Raw genomic sequence first — 18,565 nt, 5'->3', positions numbered from 1 at the left:
TGTCTCATCTCTGTCTTGAATCCGTCTCATCTCATCTCTGTCTCGTCTTGTCTCCGTCTTGTCTCGTCTCCATCTCCGTCTCGCCTTGTATTGTTTTATAACTAAAGGTGTCCCTTGAAAGAAGGGGCATGGAGTCTCTACGTGGTCGCTCCCAGCTATATTTTAAACATCGCGCGCTTATGATTGGAGTTGGCCCAACATCCAAACACAGGACCGCAGAACTTTGGGCAATTGCTGGTACCAGTTTGCCTTCCTGTTCGTCCTGGGAGTATTCCCGCAACCTCCAAGCAGACACCGCATGCGGTGTTACGAACTCCATGGTGGTTTTTTTTCCGACCTGCAACTTTTCACGAAAATAAACACCGGCAGAAGGAGGGGTGGGAGTAGCCTCGGGAGCATCACAGCGCAGCCCATCACCCCACCATGTAGACCGGAGGTGGGGGGCGGACGGCCGAGGGTGCCCTGCAGGGGGCCGCGTTACCTGCAGCGGGTTCTTGGTGCTGATGGGGATGACCTGGTATTTGTAGTAGCAGAGCTCGCAGGACCAGGAGCCGCGCTCGCTGATCCACTTGACGAGGCACGGCTGGTGGGTGCAGCGCACGGATCCATTGCATCGGCAGGGACTCAGGAGCTCGCCCTGCGCACAGCCCACGTGGGGTTGGTTGGTGGGGAGAGGTATTGCAGCAGGGGTGTGGCACCGATAGGCGGCGGTGAGGCTTGCGACTCGAGATCGCGCTCAACGCGCGCAAAGTGTGTGTGTATGTTGAACTTTTTCGTGCCACTGTACATAGCCAACCGTCCTGTGTAAGTTTATGGGTAACTTTATTGAGTCTATGGGTCTCTGTGTGAGTTAATGTATGTAGGTATGTTTAACTTCTTTCGCACCGTACATAGCCAACAGTGATAACTGGAGGTGTGGTTTTAACCCGGCAGGCTGCCCTGGTTAATACCGTGGTGTGCGTTTTAACCGTGAAACACATTCATCATCTGCTGCACACTAGACAGCTGTGAAGCTCCCACGACGTGGTTCGCGAGCAGTTGGCAATGATGTACCGGAGTCACAGTCCAAATTCGGCAAATTTCAATAAGGCGACCTCGACAATGGCATTTACTCTGCAGTGGGTTGCGCGTGGCAACTCAGCCCCTGACTGCGGAACGACTGCAAGCCACGTCCGTGAAGCGTGGCCTGTTCCTCTCGCGACGATCGCCCTGCGCTCATGCACACTTGTGTGCATGCGGATGACCTTGCCCAGCAACTCAAAGCAATGGCATGGAATTCACTGTGAAATGGGGGAATATTTCCAGAAATGGAGGCACGAGCCAAATCCCCACAAACTAACAACAAGCACACTCTGAAATTGGCACTTCTGTGGCAACACTGTGTGACACGACCCCATTCCGACCTATCCCGGAGTGAAGGCAGAACATACGCTAACCTTCCACGACCGCCTCGAAAAAGGTAGCTGCCAAAACCAAAACAAAGGGTCAACATGTTTCAGAAACTGGCAAGCACAAGCTGGGGAGATTCACCACCATCAGTGCTATGGAAACATCAACCATGGACCTTGTGTGTGAGTACTGTGCGCCATTATGGACCAAAAGTAGTCACCACTCGACTTGTTGATGTCCAACTAAACAATGCAATGCGGTGGTGTATCACAGGAACCCTCAAGTCGACCCCAACATTCTTGTTGTCAGTCCTGTAACCCTATCTCTTCCCCACCCAAACGACACAACGTTGCAACCCTTCGGATAAGTCCTGTGAATCGAGGAAACGGTCGCCTTCCCATTCATCAGGATCTTGATAACGTCCCTCGTCATTTTTTAAACTCACGCCAAGCCCCATTTTGGTCCCAAGTGCTTCACCTTCAACAATGCGCATTCAATCCCCGATGAAGCTTTGAGAGCTGAATTGAGTTCAAAATAATTCACAAACACTAGCTTGTTCTGAAAGACTCAACGCAGAAGATCCCTTAAGCTAATTTTCCACCCCAAACCGCATCTGCACAAACTGTGCCAGATGTGGATACCTGATGTACAAATGGAAAATTAAAAACTCGCCAGTAGTAGTGTGCAACTGTGGTCATCCAGAACAGATGGTACAATGACCCGAGCCACAAATATGAAGGAGACGTCACAGCGATACACTCCGCTACTCCTGACGCAGTTGTCTTGGCTTGACCACCTGAATATGAAATTGAGGTCGTTGCCCTGCATCTACATCAGCCATATGGAAGAAGAAATCCGCTCTCTCAGAACGATAGCCCCCCACACAATAGCACCCCAGCGCCTGTACGATAGCGCCCATACAATGTTGCACGTATGTTAGCAGCAGCAGCTAACTACTTGCCCAGCGCCAGCGGTGCAGCGGTTAATGGCGTGCCGGCTAATGCGGCCAGTCTCACACTTGGAGTGGAATAAAAAGAATCTGGCAAGCTGGCCCATTGGGCGTGCATCCACTCGGTATTCTCAATTAAAAAGATAAATGTTTTCACCACAGTAATGTAATGTTAATTACCTTGCCTGGTATGCAGGAGGTCGTGGGTTCTATTCCGACTCTTGACATCTGCTGTATATTTGGAGTTTGCATGTCTCTCTCCCCATGGTCATGTGGATTTTTATCCAGGTCATCCAGTTTTCCCTCCACATTTAGAAGAAAAAGAGCTTCATAGCTCATCGGATTCCTCCGGCAGTATACATACTCTGATTCTGATGGCGCTGAAGCAACAGCAGCGGCTATACACCTCGTCATGCAAGAAAGGGCGTAGAGGGTCGAGGGGTTGAAGAGTGATGCCGTGATCAATGATTAATATCCTGCTAGCCCATGCATGGCACCGCGTGCGTAACCATCAGTTGTTTTTACTGTGCACGCATGGCGAGCTGTGAGGAGTTTCCACAGCCCTCCGCTGAGGGGCGACCGCTCACCACGAGGTGGACAGCGAGAGAGTCAACCCACGAACCGGAACTCGCGATCCACCCGTGCATGCCGAGTACGTAAGGGGGGAGCGGTGGGGCAGCGGTGGGGCAGCAGTTAGTGCGATGCGCTATGAACCCGGTGACCCGAGTTCAATTCCCGCTCACGACCACCAACAACAGTGACCATTATCTGAACCGGTCCTGCGCCTCCCCTAGATCGACTCGGCAACACATAAGTACGTACCATGTGCCATTTGTAAACATCGCCACTGGAGAGACAAAGGCAGCCGGGCGTGGTGCTGGCCACCCACCCTCTCGTGTGCCGTGTCGGCCTTCATAGATGCTACTTGCTAACAGCACTTGTCCCGACAGCCTGTGTGAGTATATATAGTATTTGTTTAAATTATGATGTATTTGTAATGAGCGACTTCTGCGACACGTCGTGTAGAGGGTACTTATTATTTTATTTCTCACACAGGCACAAGACAGGCCAGCCTTATTCTTCTCACTCTGAATACAACACTTAGATTTTAACATCTCTATTGGCTACACACAGCCGATCACTCGGCGTGGTCCCACCGCCCTCACTCGGCTACGCCGCTGGCTGGCGGCGTGATGAGGATGGCGATGGAAACCCCGCAGGAGATCTTCCACTTGGCCGGACGACGGAGAGAGATGATGGCGAGCAGCGACGCAGTCCGGACCCAGAAATCGACACACGAAACCCGAGCTCTTATATCCCCCCAGGCGTGGCTAGGCCCCGCCTCCGGCCACGCCCTCCCGTGGAACCTTTGAGCCGCTTCCCGGAGCATCTCGGCCAACCCCACCAATTACTTTTGCCCCAGATACAATTCCCTCTCTGATTAGACGTTATCTTAACTGTGCCCGTACCCGCACTTCCCTTTCTCAGCCAGAAGGTGTCATCATGTCATTACATATGTATGTATGTCAAACTTCTTTTGCACCGTACGTAGCCAACCGTGCCAATCGGAGGCGCGGGGAAAAGACAACAAACTAAACACAAAAAGCAGTTCTAAAGAAATGGGTTGTCAATCTAGATGATGATTTAAAAGTGCATAGCTCCAGTGGCTTCCTAAAATATCGGAAGGAAAAGCATTTCAGACGGTTGCAGAAGCACATCTGAAAGCGCGTGATGTGGTGACCGTTTTGTTCAATGGCCAGCCAAAAGCCGCTGCTACTGTGAGGATGGCCGAAGTTTGTGTGTCGATGGTTTCTGCTCCTTGACAAGGTCAGCAAGGTGAGGTGGGGATAAGGGGGATCTTTGTCTTTGTATGGACCCTCTCTCCACAATGCGAACCTGACCGTGGATCGTTCTGTTCTGTGCATTGCGTTGTATGAGTGCTCTACGCACGAGTTGCCACCGTCAGCCACGGTGGCTCCACCACCCCATGGTACCACGGGCAGCTCTGCTTTACCTTCAGTAGCGAGCGCAAGTCCCCGTGAACCAGACGACTGCTGCAAATGCAGCAGTGGCCGATTCAGAAGCGGACAGATGGTACACATGCGGCATACGAGGCAGAAGAAAAGCTAAGTTGATTGATCGATCATTAGCTTACGTGCCAATATCGCGCCGTCGATAAAGCTTACACGTCGGTGCGCGTTGCAGCGGAATGGGAATGGTACCAGGGTCACGGACCAACAACAGAGATGAAGATAAAAACCCATCAGACCTCTGAGCAGCTCGCGCCGACCGAGCAAAGTAAATCGCAACCACGCGCAAAATAAAGTGTGACCATGCGCAACGAATAGCGTAAAGAATAAGTAGTTAATAAATTAAATAACATAAATAATAAGTAAATAAACAGTTTTTTTCTCCATTATAAAATTTTTGATGTTATGGGAAGGCGAGTCTGAATAAACTTTGGTGCCACGGTGGTGAGATGTTAACTACCTCACCTGGTATACAAGAGTTCGTGGGTTTGATCCCAACTCTTAACACCTGCTGTATATTTGGAGTTTGTGTGCCTTTCTCTCTCGCCTTGTGGCGTCAAGGAGAGACGGCTGACAGGAGGGAATAGACCCCACTGGGACAGTCATGGGTTAGCATCCCATTTCTGTAGTTTCCCATGCTTCGCAGTATGTTGGAAACACCCGCTTTAGCTACAGAAAGTCAACATAAGAGAATACCCCTAGAGTCTGCGAGAGCGGGGGCGGAAGATGACTCATCGGCTGACAACATGGTAAGGACTGGACCGGAAACGACTACGAGTAATGAGAGCACAGCACAAGAGAGCACCACAGCAACTGTCACAAGTTCTGCTGCAACAGCGGGCCACAAACAGATGCAGGTATGTGTCTGTGGTTGGAGGAAAGTTACATCACACCATGGGTTGAGGATCCACCAAGGGAAGAAGGGGTGTTTGGGCAAAGAGAGACAGAGGCCTCGCATTGATTACTTTCTGCGAAAGCGATAAAATCAGTCGAATGAAGCACAGCAACTGGACGCAAACCATAGTTTGCAGTGCATCAGTACCACTGTCATGGAGGACGTAAACTCAAGCACCGAAGTAACAACTGAGGTGGAACCAACAACAGGAGTGGAATTCACCCAGCCTCCCAGACCTGCAGTCGAGAGGAGACTACCAGGGCACAGACCGTATGTGAAGTGGCTTGGCGCCAGTGACAATAAGTTGTGGGAAACAGTGAATACTGACCTTACCTTGACCCTCGAGAAACTTCGAGGCACAGTGGAGAAGAAGTTGGAGAGGATGGGGGACATCATCTATGAGTACGGGGCAGAAAGCTTTGGAGTGCAAGAGGCAAAAAGCGGGAGAAAGGTTCCAACCCCACCAGTTTCCAGGAGGCAACAAGAAATCAAGCGCCTCGTTCAAGAAAGGAGACAGCTTAAGAAACAGTGGAAAAATGCCTCGGAAGGGGAAAAGGAGGGCATAGAGGCACTTCAGGCTGACATCAAAACCCGGTTGGCATCCCTCCGTAGAGCAGAGAACCTACGGAAACGCAGAAAGAAGAAAGAACAAACTAGAACTCGATTCTATAAAGATCCCTTCAAGTTCCTTAAAAGTCTCTTCATGAAGGAAAAAAGTGGAGCTCTAGAAACAACAAAGAAAGACCTGGAGGAGCACCTGAGAACAACAAACTTTGACTCAAAGCGACATGAACATCTGGCCATCCCATCAGATATCCCACCCATTGAACCCCTGGAACATCATATTGAGACCAGCCCTCTGACATGTGTAGTGACAGAACGGTCACTACTGTGTTGGCCCGTACGAGGGCTGGGGGCCCCAAGGGGGTGCCTGGGGGGTCACGTGCTGGAGGGATCCGGACCTTCCCAGAGGTGGGGGAAGTGAGGCGTGTCCTGGGAAGGGAGGCGTGGCCTGGAGAGAGCCAGCCACGCCTGGGCGGAGCCGGCCACGCCAAAGCAGATATAAGCGTGGTGTGAACGCAGAGCAGGGCTGTTCCTGCGAAGAATGAAGACACCTCGTGAAGATGCCAGAAGAGAAGGCCTACAGTGAGCGGACTGCCAGCAGCCACCTGGCTGGGTCACGCTGGAGCAGCTAAAATACAATTGTGTGTTAGCTAGTGTAGGTCGGTGGTCACCACCCTATGTGTAGAGTAAGAGTAACTGTTGAGTAAACGTTGTGTTAATTAATAAATGAGTGTTGCCTCCCAAGAAGTGTGTACGCCTAAATTGAACCCATTACACATGGAAAGAGGTGGAAAACACAGTTCGACGGGCAAGAACAGCATCAGCCCCGGGCCAAATGGAGTCCCGGACAAAGTGTATAAGAACGCGCCAGACGTCCTGAGGTTCCTCTGGAGGCTTATGAGAACAGCTTGGCAAAAGAAGATAATACCCAAATTGTGGCGTAGAGCAGGCGGGGTCCTGATCCCTAAGGAGAAGGATGCAGTGAACATCAGCCAATTCCGCCCAATCTCCTTACTGAATGTCGAGGGTAAAATCTTCTTTAGGGTCATTGCCCAGAGGATGGCCGAGTACCTGCAAAGGAATGCATACGTCGATACATCTGTACAGAAGGCAGGAATATCAGGGTTATCTGGCTGCTTGGAACATTCCAGCATGATCTGGCACCAGATCCAAATGGCCAAGGTGGAGAAAAGGGACCTCCATTTAGTCTTCCTCGACCTCGCCAACGCATTTGGCTCTGTGCCCCATGAACTCCTGTGGTCTGCCTTCAGGTTTTTCCACATACCGGACACCATCACAACCCTGGTAAAGTCGTACTTCCAGGATCTGCAGTTCTGCTTCACCACCTCAGAGTTCACCACCTCATGGCAGTGCCTGAATGTAGGTCCCATGCACCAGGAGACTGCTCAGAAAACTCGATTGTGAAGGGAGTACTCTTTGACCTGAAATTCTTAATCGGAGATGTCCCAATCCCAACAGTGTCTGAGCAACAGGTAAAAAGCCTTGGAAGGTGGTATGATGCAAGCCTGAAGGACAAAGACCAGGTGCAACAGCTGCGCAAAGACATTGGTAGTAGCCTACAGTCCATCGACAACACCCAGCTACCTGGAAAGTTAAATGCCTGGTGTCTGCAGTTTAGTCTCCTACCCCGGGTGTTGTGGCCCCGAGCAGTGTATGAGGTTCCAATCTCAACAGTGGAGAAGATGGAAAGAGGAGTCACAGGGTACTTAAAGAAGTGGCTTTGGAGTTCCACGATGCCTTACCACCATAGGCCTATATGGAGATGGTGTCCTCAAGCTGCCCCTCACCAGTCTAACAGAGGAATTCAAGTGTGCAAAAACCAGGCTCCAGATGACACTGAATGAATCTCGAGACCCAGTGGTGAGCAACAACGCGCCGACCTTGGCAACTGAGCGCAAATGGAGGCCAGAAAAAGCAGTCCAGGAGGCAACAGCAGCCCTCGGACATGCTGACATTGTGGGTCATGTTCAGCAAAGGAGAGGAGGCCTTGGGCTAACTAGCCGCGCTGCTTGGAGTAAGGCCACTGCACCAGAGCGGCGGAAGATGGTAGTGCAGGAAGTATGCCATCAGGAGGAGGCTGCAAGGTGGGCCAAGGCAGTCTCTCTTGCCAAACAGGGACAGTGGACTCGATGGGACAGTATGGAGAAGAGGAAGATCAGCTGGAAGGATCTGTGGGCCATGTAAGCGAGGCGGTTGAGCTTTTCCATCAGAGCAACATATGACGTCCTTCCAACACCAGTTAATCTTCACCAATGGTATGGTGAAGATCCGGACTGTGCCCTCTGTTCCATGCCAGCCAACCTCAGGCACATTCTCACAGGGTGTAAAACAAGCTTCACCCAAGGACGCTACACTTGGCGTCACAACCAAGTCCTTAAAAAACATTGCGTCCGCCCTGTCGGACAAGCGAGCTGCCACAACCCCCTACCACCCCCAGCAGCATCACACCCCTTATGGACGACCTTTGTCTGCGAAGGGGCTAAACCACCGAAGAACGGCTCTACACCATCAGAGCGAGACCAGCTGCGCTTGGCCCACGACTGGAAAATGCTAGCTGACATTGGCCGGCAACTTGTGTTTCCTCCGGAGATCGCAACCACCACCCTAAGACCTGACATGGTGCTCTGGTCCCGTTCGCTCAAGAAGGTCTTCATCATTGAGCTCACAGTACCCTGGGAGGACTCAGTAGATGAGGCTTATGAGCGAAAACATCTGCGCTATGCTGATCTAGCTGCTAGAAGCATGGCATAATGGCTGGAACACAAAAGTCCGACCAGTGGAGGTGGGCTGCAGAGGTTTTGTGGCAATCAGAGCTGTATCGGAGGTGGCAGAAGGCAGCAGTCAGTGGCTCTGGATGAAGAGGAAAGACCCCAGCTGGGCCCCGAAGTGAGAGGGCCAGGAGGTATGCGGTCAACAATGCTTGACTCAGGGAGGAGGACCCCCCTGCCATGCATAGTCCCATGGGATGTTGGCTATCAACAACAAGGCAACTCCTACGACTAATTGGGAATCGGACGCAAGTGTAGGATTTATCACCCTGTCGCTGGCCGCCTTTGGGGAGGGTGTATAGTGTGAAAGGCCGAAACACCATAGGAAATAAAGGTACACTACTGACGATTCGCTCCCCAAATTTCACCAATTTCATGGACTACATATGCAGCACGGGCATATGTAGTACTAATCACATTCCTGCATTTCCCATAAATATGCTAAATTCCTCTTGATATGCAAATTATTTTGTCAAGGCGTTCTTTCCCCCGTTTCCAACCCAGCTTATATATGCTCCAAGCTCGTGTGCTGTTTCATTCAGACGCTGTCTCCCCGACAGACCTGGTTTTCACCTGAGGACGGCTGCTTGTGTTGTGGCCGAAACGTCGTGAGAATTATTTTATTATGTTTTATTATTTTATTATTTCCCTTCTATGTGACTTTACCGAAAAAACCAAGAAGATGAATCCCTTCAGTCACGAAAGCTTTAAATCGAAAGATATCCTCTCCTGTAGATGTTCCTTTGATGCTTTGCAGTGCAGCAAGCTCTTCTGTGACTTCGAAATAGTCATTCGTCCCACGAATAAAAATTAGAAGTTGTGCAGAATCACGAACATTATTGCTTTCGTCGAGTGCCAAGGAAAAATAGGAAAGTTTTTTTGTGGAGTTTTGCAAATGCTGATGCAAATTGTCTCCCATTTCTTCAATCCTCCGTGTAATTGTAGGTCCTGAAAGACTCACCGTACTAAATAAATCGGCCTTCTCTGGACACATCTCTTTGGCAACAGAAAGAAGGCATTCTTTAATAAATTCTCCCTCCACGAATGGTCTGCCAGTGCACGCTATTAGCTTGGCAACTTGAAAACTTGCTCGCAGTGATGAAATATTTATCTGCTTCTGCTTCACAAAAGTATTTTACTGAGTTGTTAATGTATTTTTCAGTTTTAATATTTTATCTTTTCTCACTTCTCCGACCAAACAATCATATTTATCTTTATGTTGAGTTTCATAGTGTCGACGTAAATTGTATTCTTTGAACACAAACACTATATTCTGGCATATCAGACACACAGCTCTTTCCTTGTACTGCTTGAAGAAGTAATCATAAGTCCACTGTTATTTGAATATCCTACACTCCGAGTCAATTTTTCTCTTTCTTGACATCATTGTTTCCTAGGGAGTCAAAATTGCTATTAGTAAAATACCAATATATATAGTGCTACAAAAACAATATACCAGCAATAACTTTGCCCACACAGAGACATACAGACTGCACTGCCCATCAATGCAGTCTGATTGGGGGAACTCCGCCCCCTCTCCCTCTTCCACCAATGACCGTCCTTCTCATGTAGAAAAAAAGTAACAGACAGGCAGCGGCGGCAAAAACACCCGACGGGCCGGATAAATGTCCTCGGCGGGCCGCATGTGGCCCGCGGGCCGTAGTTTGAGGACCCCTGTTCTAGCGCATGGCGTCCGTGGCGTCTGTGGTGTCCGTGGTTTTTGTGTTGTCCATGGTGCGGATGGGGGGGGGGGGTGCTGGGAGCGGCCCCCCACGGTGCTGCAGGAGCGGTGCTCGCCCACGCCTTGGGGATCGCGCTCGGTGAGCTGAACCCACGACCCGTCCCAAATGGATAAATAAATAGGAGCGGGCTGATCTCTTAAGCTCCCCTTTTTCTCCCTTAAAGGCCATCGTCTATTTTATCTGTAACCGGTTAAGAGCCCCTATTTTTTTGGTAAATAAAAAAAATGGTAGAATTGCAATCTCCTAAAGGTGGCCGTTTTATTTTGATTGCTTTCCTCATTATGTTTCCAACGAGAGCAGCGGATTAGAATTTCTAGGGTTCGCACAGTTGGCTATGTACAGTGTAAAAGAAGTTCAATATACATACACTGCACCCCCAATTAGCACGGTTGGCTGTGTACGGTGCAAAAAAAGTTCAATCAACGCACATACACCGCACCTCCGATTAGCACGGTTAGCTACGTACAGTGATATTCGTGCGATGCCAAAGGACCGGACTACCACATTCAACTCTGGGGATATGGACGTGTAAAAGAAGACGAGGTACGACCTCCATGAATCCATGAGAGATGCAAAAAAGACAATACATAATCAAGCTGGAATCACAGTACAATAGTTCCGTCGCATGATGCACGTGGCAAGGATGACAAACCATAACGGACGACAAGGGGAAAGCCCGGCTGCGCCACCCCCCTGACGCCCCTCTCCTAGACGAGTTGAATACTTTTCATGATCACTTTGAGGCGATCAACAGAGGCATCCATGAAGGCTCCCGCTGCTCGGGATGGCCGTGTGCTTAAACGAGTGAATATTCGCAAAACCGCCGGCCCAGACGGAGTACTCCGGCTGAGTACTCAGAGCATGCGCAGAGCAGCAAGCAGGTGTCTTCACGGACATTTTCAACCTCTTGTGATGCCGCCGCCACGAAGCCGTTCAACAGGCGCCCTAGCTACGACCTCGCCACCACCAAGCGACGGAGCCGACCCCGCGTCCCCCTCACCTCACCTCACATGAACACACCCGCACGCATTTCCCCCCCCCCCCCCATAGAGCTCCGAGGGGAGGTCACCTGGCCGACCGGTTTTTATCCGAGAAGCCCTTATCGGGATTAACTTTCATGGTTTCCGGCGACCAGGGAATTGGATGACCTCCCCCGACGCTACTTTGCACCGCGGCGCTGCGACCGGCCTTAAGATGGTATGGTCGCGGCGAAGGGCATTCGGCCACCGCGGTTGAAACGCATCCCCTCACACACACCCCCACGGGTCGACGAGACAGGCAGAGGAGGGACGGGGCGGCATAGTTTAGCGTGCCAAAGCGGGCTCGAGTGCGTAGGTGCCATTGTTAGGGAAGTGAAAGGATAGGGCTGGAATTGCAAATAATCAGAGAGGCGACTCGGGCGCATACTGCGCAATTGATGGGGCAGGTGGTGGAGACATGCGGAGGCTCCGCGCTTAACTTCCACAGCAGGCCGTTGTGATGGACGCCGCTGCATAATGTGCATGACCAAGGCGCCATGCATGAGAAAGGGATTAATTAGAATTAACGCCACACATGCAGCGCATCTGATTAGCATAGCAAGGGCGCCCTGATGGGCGCGCGCCCATTGTTAAAGAAAAACTGGGAGGGGGCCACCACCACGCTCGAAGCAGCATCCCTTTGATGTAGGAAGGATAAAAAGGGGGCGAAAAGGGGAGATCTGTCTCTCTTACTCCAGCACCAGGCGACAAGACGCTCTCCAGCCCAGCGACCCGGACGTCCGTGAGACGCATCGAGGTACGCTGCGAGCACAGGATCAACGGACCGCCGTTGGCACCTAACAGTGAGTAAGAAGATGAATTAGGATCATAGGTAGATAACTCGGGAATAGGCATGAAGGTAGTAGAATAGGCCAGCCTCGTCGATTCATACTGACTCAACAACCAGTTCCAGGTAGCAAACAATAAATCATTAATAGCTGATCGTGTCCCCGTGTGATCTCGCTGAGAAGTGGGAACGCGTGTGGTGCTGTGTACACAGCGGCTCGCCAGGTGGGAGCGCTGCGTAGAGCGGCGCACGAGTGGGTGTCGCGTGTGTGCAGGTGCGTGTGCTCGTAGCGTGGGGGAAGGGGTCAGTGCGTCCACAGGTACCCGCTCCGTCTATCGCCGCAGGGACTCGCGCAGTGTGAGGGCAGCGTCATTTGCCCTCCGACCCCTGACCCCCGTTTAGAGCGCGTGATTGGTGGAGAGACAACACAGCATTTACAGGTGAACGAGAGCGGGCGGCGAGCTATGCCTCTCACACGAGCTCGCGGAGGGACGGACCAGGGAGGGGAGCCGTCGGGCGATGAGCCCAGCGACGGCAGCAGCTGCTCGCAGAGTAGCGAGGGGTCGGCGAACGGCGGAGTCCCTGCCATAGGCACGGAGCAGGGAGGGACTTCGGGGACCAGCGGCCCCAACAATTTGGTGTCAGAAGTCGTACGAACCCTCACATCTTCACGGGAAAGTGGCGCGCTACTCCACGCAAAGGTAAGGCATGTGTTCACCGGCCAGGGGACCCCTACATGGAAAGCGTTTTCCCGCAATATCATAGGGGTTAAAGAGCTTAATGGCTGGTCGGACGCGCAGGCGTTACGACAACTTACGTTGAACCTAGATGGGCGGGCAGCCGACTTTGTAGAGGCACTACCCGAAAGCGCGCAAACCCAACTAGAAGAACTAATGCGTAGATTAGACCTGCGTCTCGGCACGCGCAACGCGATATGGGCAAAGACGGCCTTAGAGGCGCGCCGACGCCAACCCGGCGAGGACTTCCGAGACTACGCCGAGGACGTGCGATCACTAACCCAGATCGCCCGTCCAGAGTTCGCGACGGAGGTCATTGACGCGCTAGCTGCAGACAAGCTACTCAGGTACCTAGCTCGCACCGCGTGATGGCAGCCCAAAAGGGGTAGCGCAGGCCTCCCCTTTGATACCCTAGTCGAGCAAGCACTCGAGTGTGAGGAGCTCTCCAGCAAACGCGCGCAGCTCCGAGGGTCAGGACAGGAGTGCACCGTGGCGAGCCTGATCCCTCACGAGGAAGAGGATGAGGAGGAGCCTGCCAGCCCGATAAGGAGACGGGCAAGAGAGTCCCAGAGACCCCGCGAGACAACCCCGGGGTGGGTAGCCGGGTTACAGACCGGCATGGGAGATATTGCTGGCGGGTAGACCAAATGGATGGTAAGTTAACCCAAGTACGCGAGGAAGCAAATAAAAATATGAAGACCCTCCAGTCTGAGATGGGAACTACGCTCGACAGTAGGGGGCTGGCCGGGAGGGTAGCCCAATTAGAGTCCGATGTGGGACAACTGCGTACTGGGGGAGGGAGAGGGAGCGGACAGGGGACCCGCTACGGAGCCGCCCCCCCTCCCCGGACATGCTATATGTGCGATCGCCGAGGGCATCTAGTGAGAGACTGTCCTGAAATCACCCGAGCTAGGCAGACGCGGGGGTTAAACTCCAATGCCCCCTAAAGCGTGGACCAACTAGGGGTGCAATCGACGCGGTCCCGATACAAATAGACGATAATGAGAATAATGGCGAGCGAGTGATCTCCACACAGGTTCCAGCAACAACGCCCACGGAAACGGTGACTCCTGGCGACTGGCTACAAGAGCTGGTGGCGGGGATCACGGGGGCCACGTCGCTGGTGGAAGAGGAGGTAAACGGGATGCGTACCCAAATCCTGCTGGATACGGGGGCGGTGGCCTCGCTCGTGAGAGCAGCGCACTGCAGCGCGATCGGGGTCGACGTGCGTCACCTGCAGGCCCCGGACCGCGTGCTGCACATGGCGAGCGGAGCAGGAATGGGGCTGCTGGGGAGAGCCACCCTCGAGGTCCGCATAGGCAGCCAGGTGTGCACCCAGGAGTTCTACATGTCGAGTGCGTTGTGTCACGAGTGTATTGCAGGTACCGACCTCCTAAAACAGCTGGGACTCAACGTGCAACCCCGCCAGCGATGCGCCACCATGGAGAGCAACGGCGAGCGGATTCCGTTCCTGGGACGAGAGCCGACGCGCCCCCGCTTCGCACCTGTGGCCGCTATCCTGGCGACGGCAGTCACCATCGGGCCGCTCACCGAGATGCTGGTGCCGGTAGCAACATCCCCCACTGACCCCGCGCTCCGACCATCAGGGGAGGTAATGCTAACTCCTCACCCGGAGTTGGCCAAACGGTATGGGGTCATGGGGTCTGCCACGTTGGTAAACGCAGATGGGGACCGATTGTTTATGCGGATGTTTAACCCTCACAGCACCCCAGCGATACTACGATGGTGCACCCCGATAGCCACCGTACACCCCCTGCACGCACGCTGGGCTGAGGACCCCGGTCGTCCTGAGGGTGACCAGGGCCTGGCCTGGCGAGTCGGCCCGACTCCCCGAGCCGAGGTCGTTCCCCTGCTCGACGCGTTACATGTACCATGGGCGGATTTACCTAAGGGAGAGGCCGATCGGCTGCGCGAGTCACTGCGGGAGTATGCCAACGTATTCAGTGAACACGACTCGGACGTGGGTCGGACCAACCTTGTTAAGCACCAAATTGATACCGGTGCAGCCCGACCCATCAAACTCCCTGCATACCGAGTGGGCGCACCCGAACACACCCAGATCAAAGAGGCAGTTGGGGACATGCTTCGCGATAACATAATTCAGCCCTCGGCGAGCCCCTGGTCAGCCCCAGTGGTACTAGTAACGAAAAAGGATGGGTCAACCCGGTTCTCCGTCGATTACCGTAAACTGAACGCAGTCATGCTCGGCGACGCCTTCCCCATACCCCGCATCGACGACACCTTCGACAACCTCGCCGGAGCGTGATATTTTTCCACCCTCGATCTCGCGTCCGGGTACTGGCAGGTGGAGATGGCGGAGGAGGATCGGCCGAAAACCGCATTCACCACCCCGATGGGACTATTCGAGTTGAGTACTCCCGTTCGGACTCACCAATGCGCCCGCGACGTTCCAGCGGCTGATGGAGTTGGTGATGCGGGGCTTGCAATGGGAACAGTGCCTGATTTACTTGGACGATGTGATAGTGTTCAGTAGATCTTTGTCTGAGCATTGGTCCAGGTTACGAGAGGTATTCCAGTGACTGCGAGCGGCTCATCTCAAGCTCAAGCCACGTAAGTGTTACATCGCACAACGCGAGGTGGGGTACCTCGGGCATCGCGTCAGCGAGGCAGGCGTGCACACCGATCCGGAGAAGGTACGCGCCGTAGTGGAGTGGCCACGGCCAAGGAATCTGATGGAGATCAGATCATTTTTGGGGCTCGCCACCTATTATCGTCAATTTGTAAAGGGATTCAGCGAGATTGCACGCCCCCTCACCCAACTCACTTCCCCTAACCACCCTTATCAGTGGACGGGGGCCTGCCAGACGGCCTTCACCACTCTCAAAAACCACCTCACCCACGCCCCCACGCTCGCTTTCCCCGATTTTACCACCGATTTTATGTTGGACACCGATGCCTGCAGCAGCGGGCTGGGCGCGGTGTTGTCACAAGTGCAGGATGGGACGGAACGAGTCATCGCGTACGCCAGCTGGACCTTGAGTGGGGCTGAGCTGAACTATTGCGTGACCCGCCAAGAGTTGTACGCCGTGATTTTCGCATGTAAACAGTTCCGGCCGTATTTGTACGGCAGGAGATGTCGCGTATGCACTGACCATTATGCTCTGCAGTTTCTTCTTACATTCAAGGAGTCGCAGGGGCAGATGGCCCGGTTGCTGGCGCAGCTGCAGGAGTACAACCTGCAAATCGCGTATCGGGCTGGCCGGATGCATGCAAATGCGGACGCCTTGTCGAGGCGACCCACGGTGTACGCCGAAACAAGGCCGGAGGAGGCCTGCCCGTGTTTCACGGGGGGACGCTGCCTGCAGGCAATGGACCCCCGAGAGGCCGCGGCCACTGATCCCCCCCCAGCGAGAGAGAATGCAGTGTGCGCCACAGAGACCCACGCAGGTGGCACAGGGGATCCCGTCGTCCGCCTGGCAAACGCAGGACCCACGGCTCGGGGCCCAGCGGACCACCCCGCCCCGATCGGACGGATCCAGGAGGACGTCGGCTGCGCCTTCCCGGGCCTGAACGACGAGCAGCTGAGACAGACCCAACAGCGGGATCCGGATCTGGCGGCGTTGGAGGCGGCACTACGGGAGGAAAAGAGCACCCTACTAGGACCCTGGAGCGGTTTGTATGCCCGGTTGTGTGTGCAGAACGGAGTGGTACTGGAGTTAACCGAGGCCGGCCAGCCGGGGTGCATCTGTGTTCCTGCCCAGGTACGACCCCAGCTGCTACGGCTGGTGCATGATCACCCGCTCGGGGGCCATGACGGGGAACGGCGCACTCGAGCGACCCTGCGTCGCCAGTATTTCTGGCCCAAATTGGCACAAGACGTGGCCGCCTGGGTACAGGGCTGCCGCGCCTGTCAGCAGTGCGGGCCAAAACCGGCACGATACCAGGTACCCCTAAGGCCATTCCGCATCAGCCGCACGAATCAGCTGGTTGGGATCGACCTACAGGGGCCATTCCCGCGATCCCATCGAGGCAACCGGTATATCCTAGTCGCAGTAGAGTATTTCACCCACTACCCCGTGGCAGTGGCCATCCCTGATAAAACGGCCTTGGTAGTGGCCCGGGCATTCGTGGAACATTACGTACTTAAGCACGGGATCCCAGAACGAGTCCTCACCTACCAGAGTAGCGAGTTCGAGGCCGAGTTGTTCCAGGCACTGTGCCGAGAGTTCGGAATCCAGAAGGACCGAACCACAGCGTACCACCCCCAGGCGAACGGTATGGTGGAACGCATGAATCAGACCTTAGCGGGGAAACTCAAACGTATGGCGGCTGCAAATCAATGGGTTTGGGATGAACACCTCCCCTACGCCCTTTTCGCCTACGCCACCACCGTACACACGTCAACGGGACAAATCCCGTTTTTAATGATGTTCGGCCGTGAGTCTCGTTTACCCGCAGATCTGCTATTCCGTGTTCCTTCCCCTCAGCCGGAGGAGGGAAGCCGCCCCGTGGAACACCTGTTGGAGACCCTGCGAGAAGCCCGAGGCCGAGCATACCCGCAAGGGGAAGCCACGCACCGGCGGCAGGAACAGGGTTTCCGACCCCGCATGGAACCCCCCTTATTCCTGACAGGCACTAAGGTATGGCTACACACCCCTCGCGTCGGGGCCGGGCAGGTGGGGAAACTGACGACCTACTGGCAGGAACCCTGGACCGTGGTGCAGCAGATCTCCCCCTGGACGGTACTAATCTATGGCGGGGAGAGGGGTCGAGAGACGGTGGTCAACGTCCGCCGCTTAAAACCATGGAAAGCGTCCCCGGCGAGAGAGAACCCCGTCACCCGAAGGCCTCGGAATCCTGGGGTACCCGCACCCCCTGTGTTTGGGGGCCTCGCACGTTACATGGGCCCCGCCAGGCCCCCGAAACGCCCCGATCCAGTCAGGAGATGGCGCGGACGACGGCCCCTAAACCCTTCTGTTTCTGAGTTTGTACCCCAGCCCGCAGGTACCGAGGAACAGGGAGAGCCGCTGGAGCTACAGAGGACGGAGCCACCCACCCCGAGACCAGCCACGAGGTCCGGACGGATCCCCCGGACCCCGCAGCGTTTCCTCATGGGTGCGGCCCAAGCAAGGTGCTCCAGTCAACCCGAGACGGGGACCAGCACCTCGGGGGGCTATGTGATGCCGCCGCCACGAAGCCGTTCAACAGGCGCCCTAGCTACGACCTCGCCACCACCAAGCGACGGAGCCGACCCCGCATCCCCCTCACCTCACCTCACATGAACACACCTACACGCATTTCCCCCCCCCCCCCCCCCATAGAGCTCCAAGGGGAGGTCACCTGGCCGACCGGTTTTTATCCGAGAAGCCCTTATCGGGATTAACTTTCACGGTTTCCGGCGACCAGGGAATTGGACGACCTCCCCCGACACTACTTTGCACCGCGGCGCTGCGACCGGCCTTAAGATGGTATGGTCGCGGCGAAGGGCATTCAGCCACCGCGGTTGAAACGCATCCCCCCACACACACCCCCACGGGTCGACGAGACAGGCAGAGGAGGGACGGGGCGGCATAGTTTAGTGTGCCAGTGCCAAAGCGGGCTCGAGTGCGTACGTGCCATTGTTAGGGAAGTTAAAGGATAGGGCCGGAATTGAAAATAATCAGAGAGGCGACTCGGGCGCAT

At 54.3% G+C, this 18,565-nt stretch overlaps 1 protein-coding gene across 1 annotated transcript in view; it reads right to left on the bottom strand.

Moving 5' to 3' along the window:
* The window catches only part of LOC133358313 (E3 ubiquitin-protein ligase MARCHF11-like), a 207,084-nt gene that overhangs the window by 99,716 nt on the left and 88,803 nt on the right, over positions 1-18,565 (bottom strand). Inside the window, exon 2 of the mRNA XM_061576567.1 lies at positions 482-637. Within this exon, the coding sequence (XP_061432551.1) occupies positions 482-637 (156 nt within the window). The remainder of the gene's footprint in view (positions 1-481; positions 638-18,565) is intronic.

This window comes from Lethenteron reissneri, chromosome 61 (assembly GCF_015708825.2).
Source record: "Lethenteron reissneri isolate LAM-NWPU_2019-01 chromosome 61, ASM1570882v1, whole genome shotgun sequence".
NCBI classification, from domain to species: domain Eukaryota; kingdom Metazoa; phylum Chordata; class Hyperoartia; order Petromyzontiformes; family Petromyzontidae; genus Lethenteron; species Lethenteron reissneri.
This window is presented reverse-complemented; position numbering and strand designations above follow the sequence as displayed.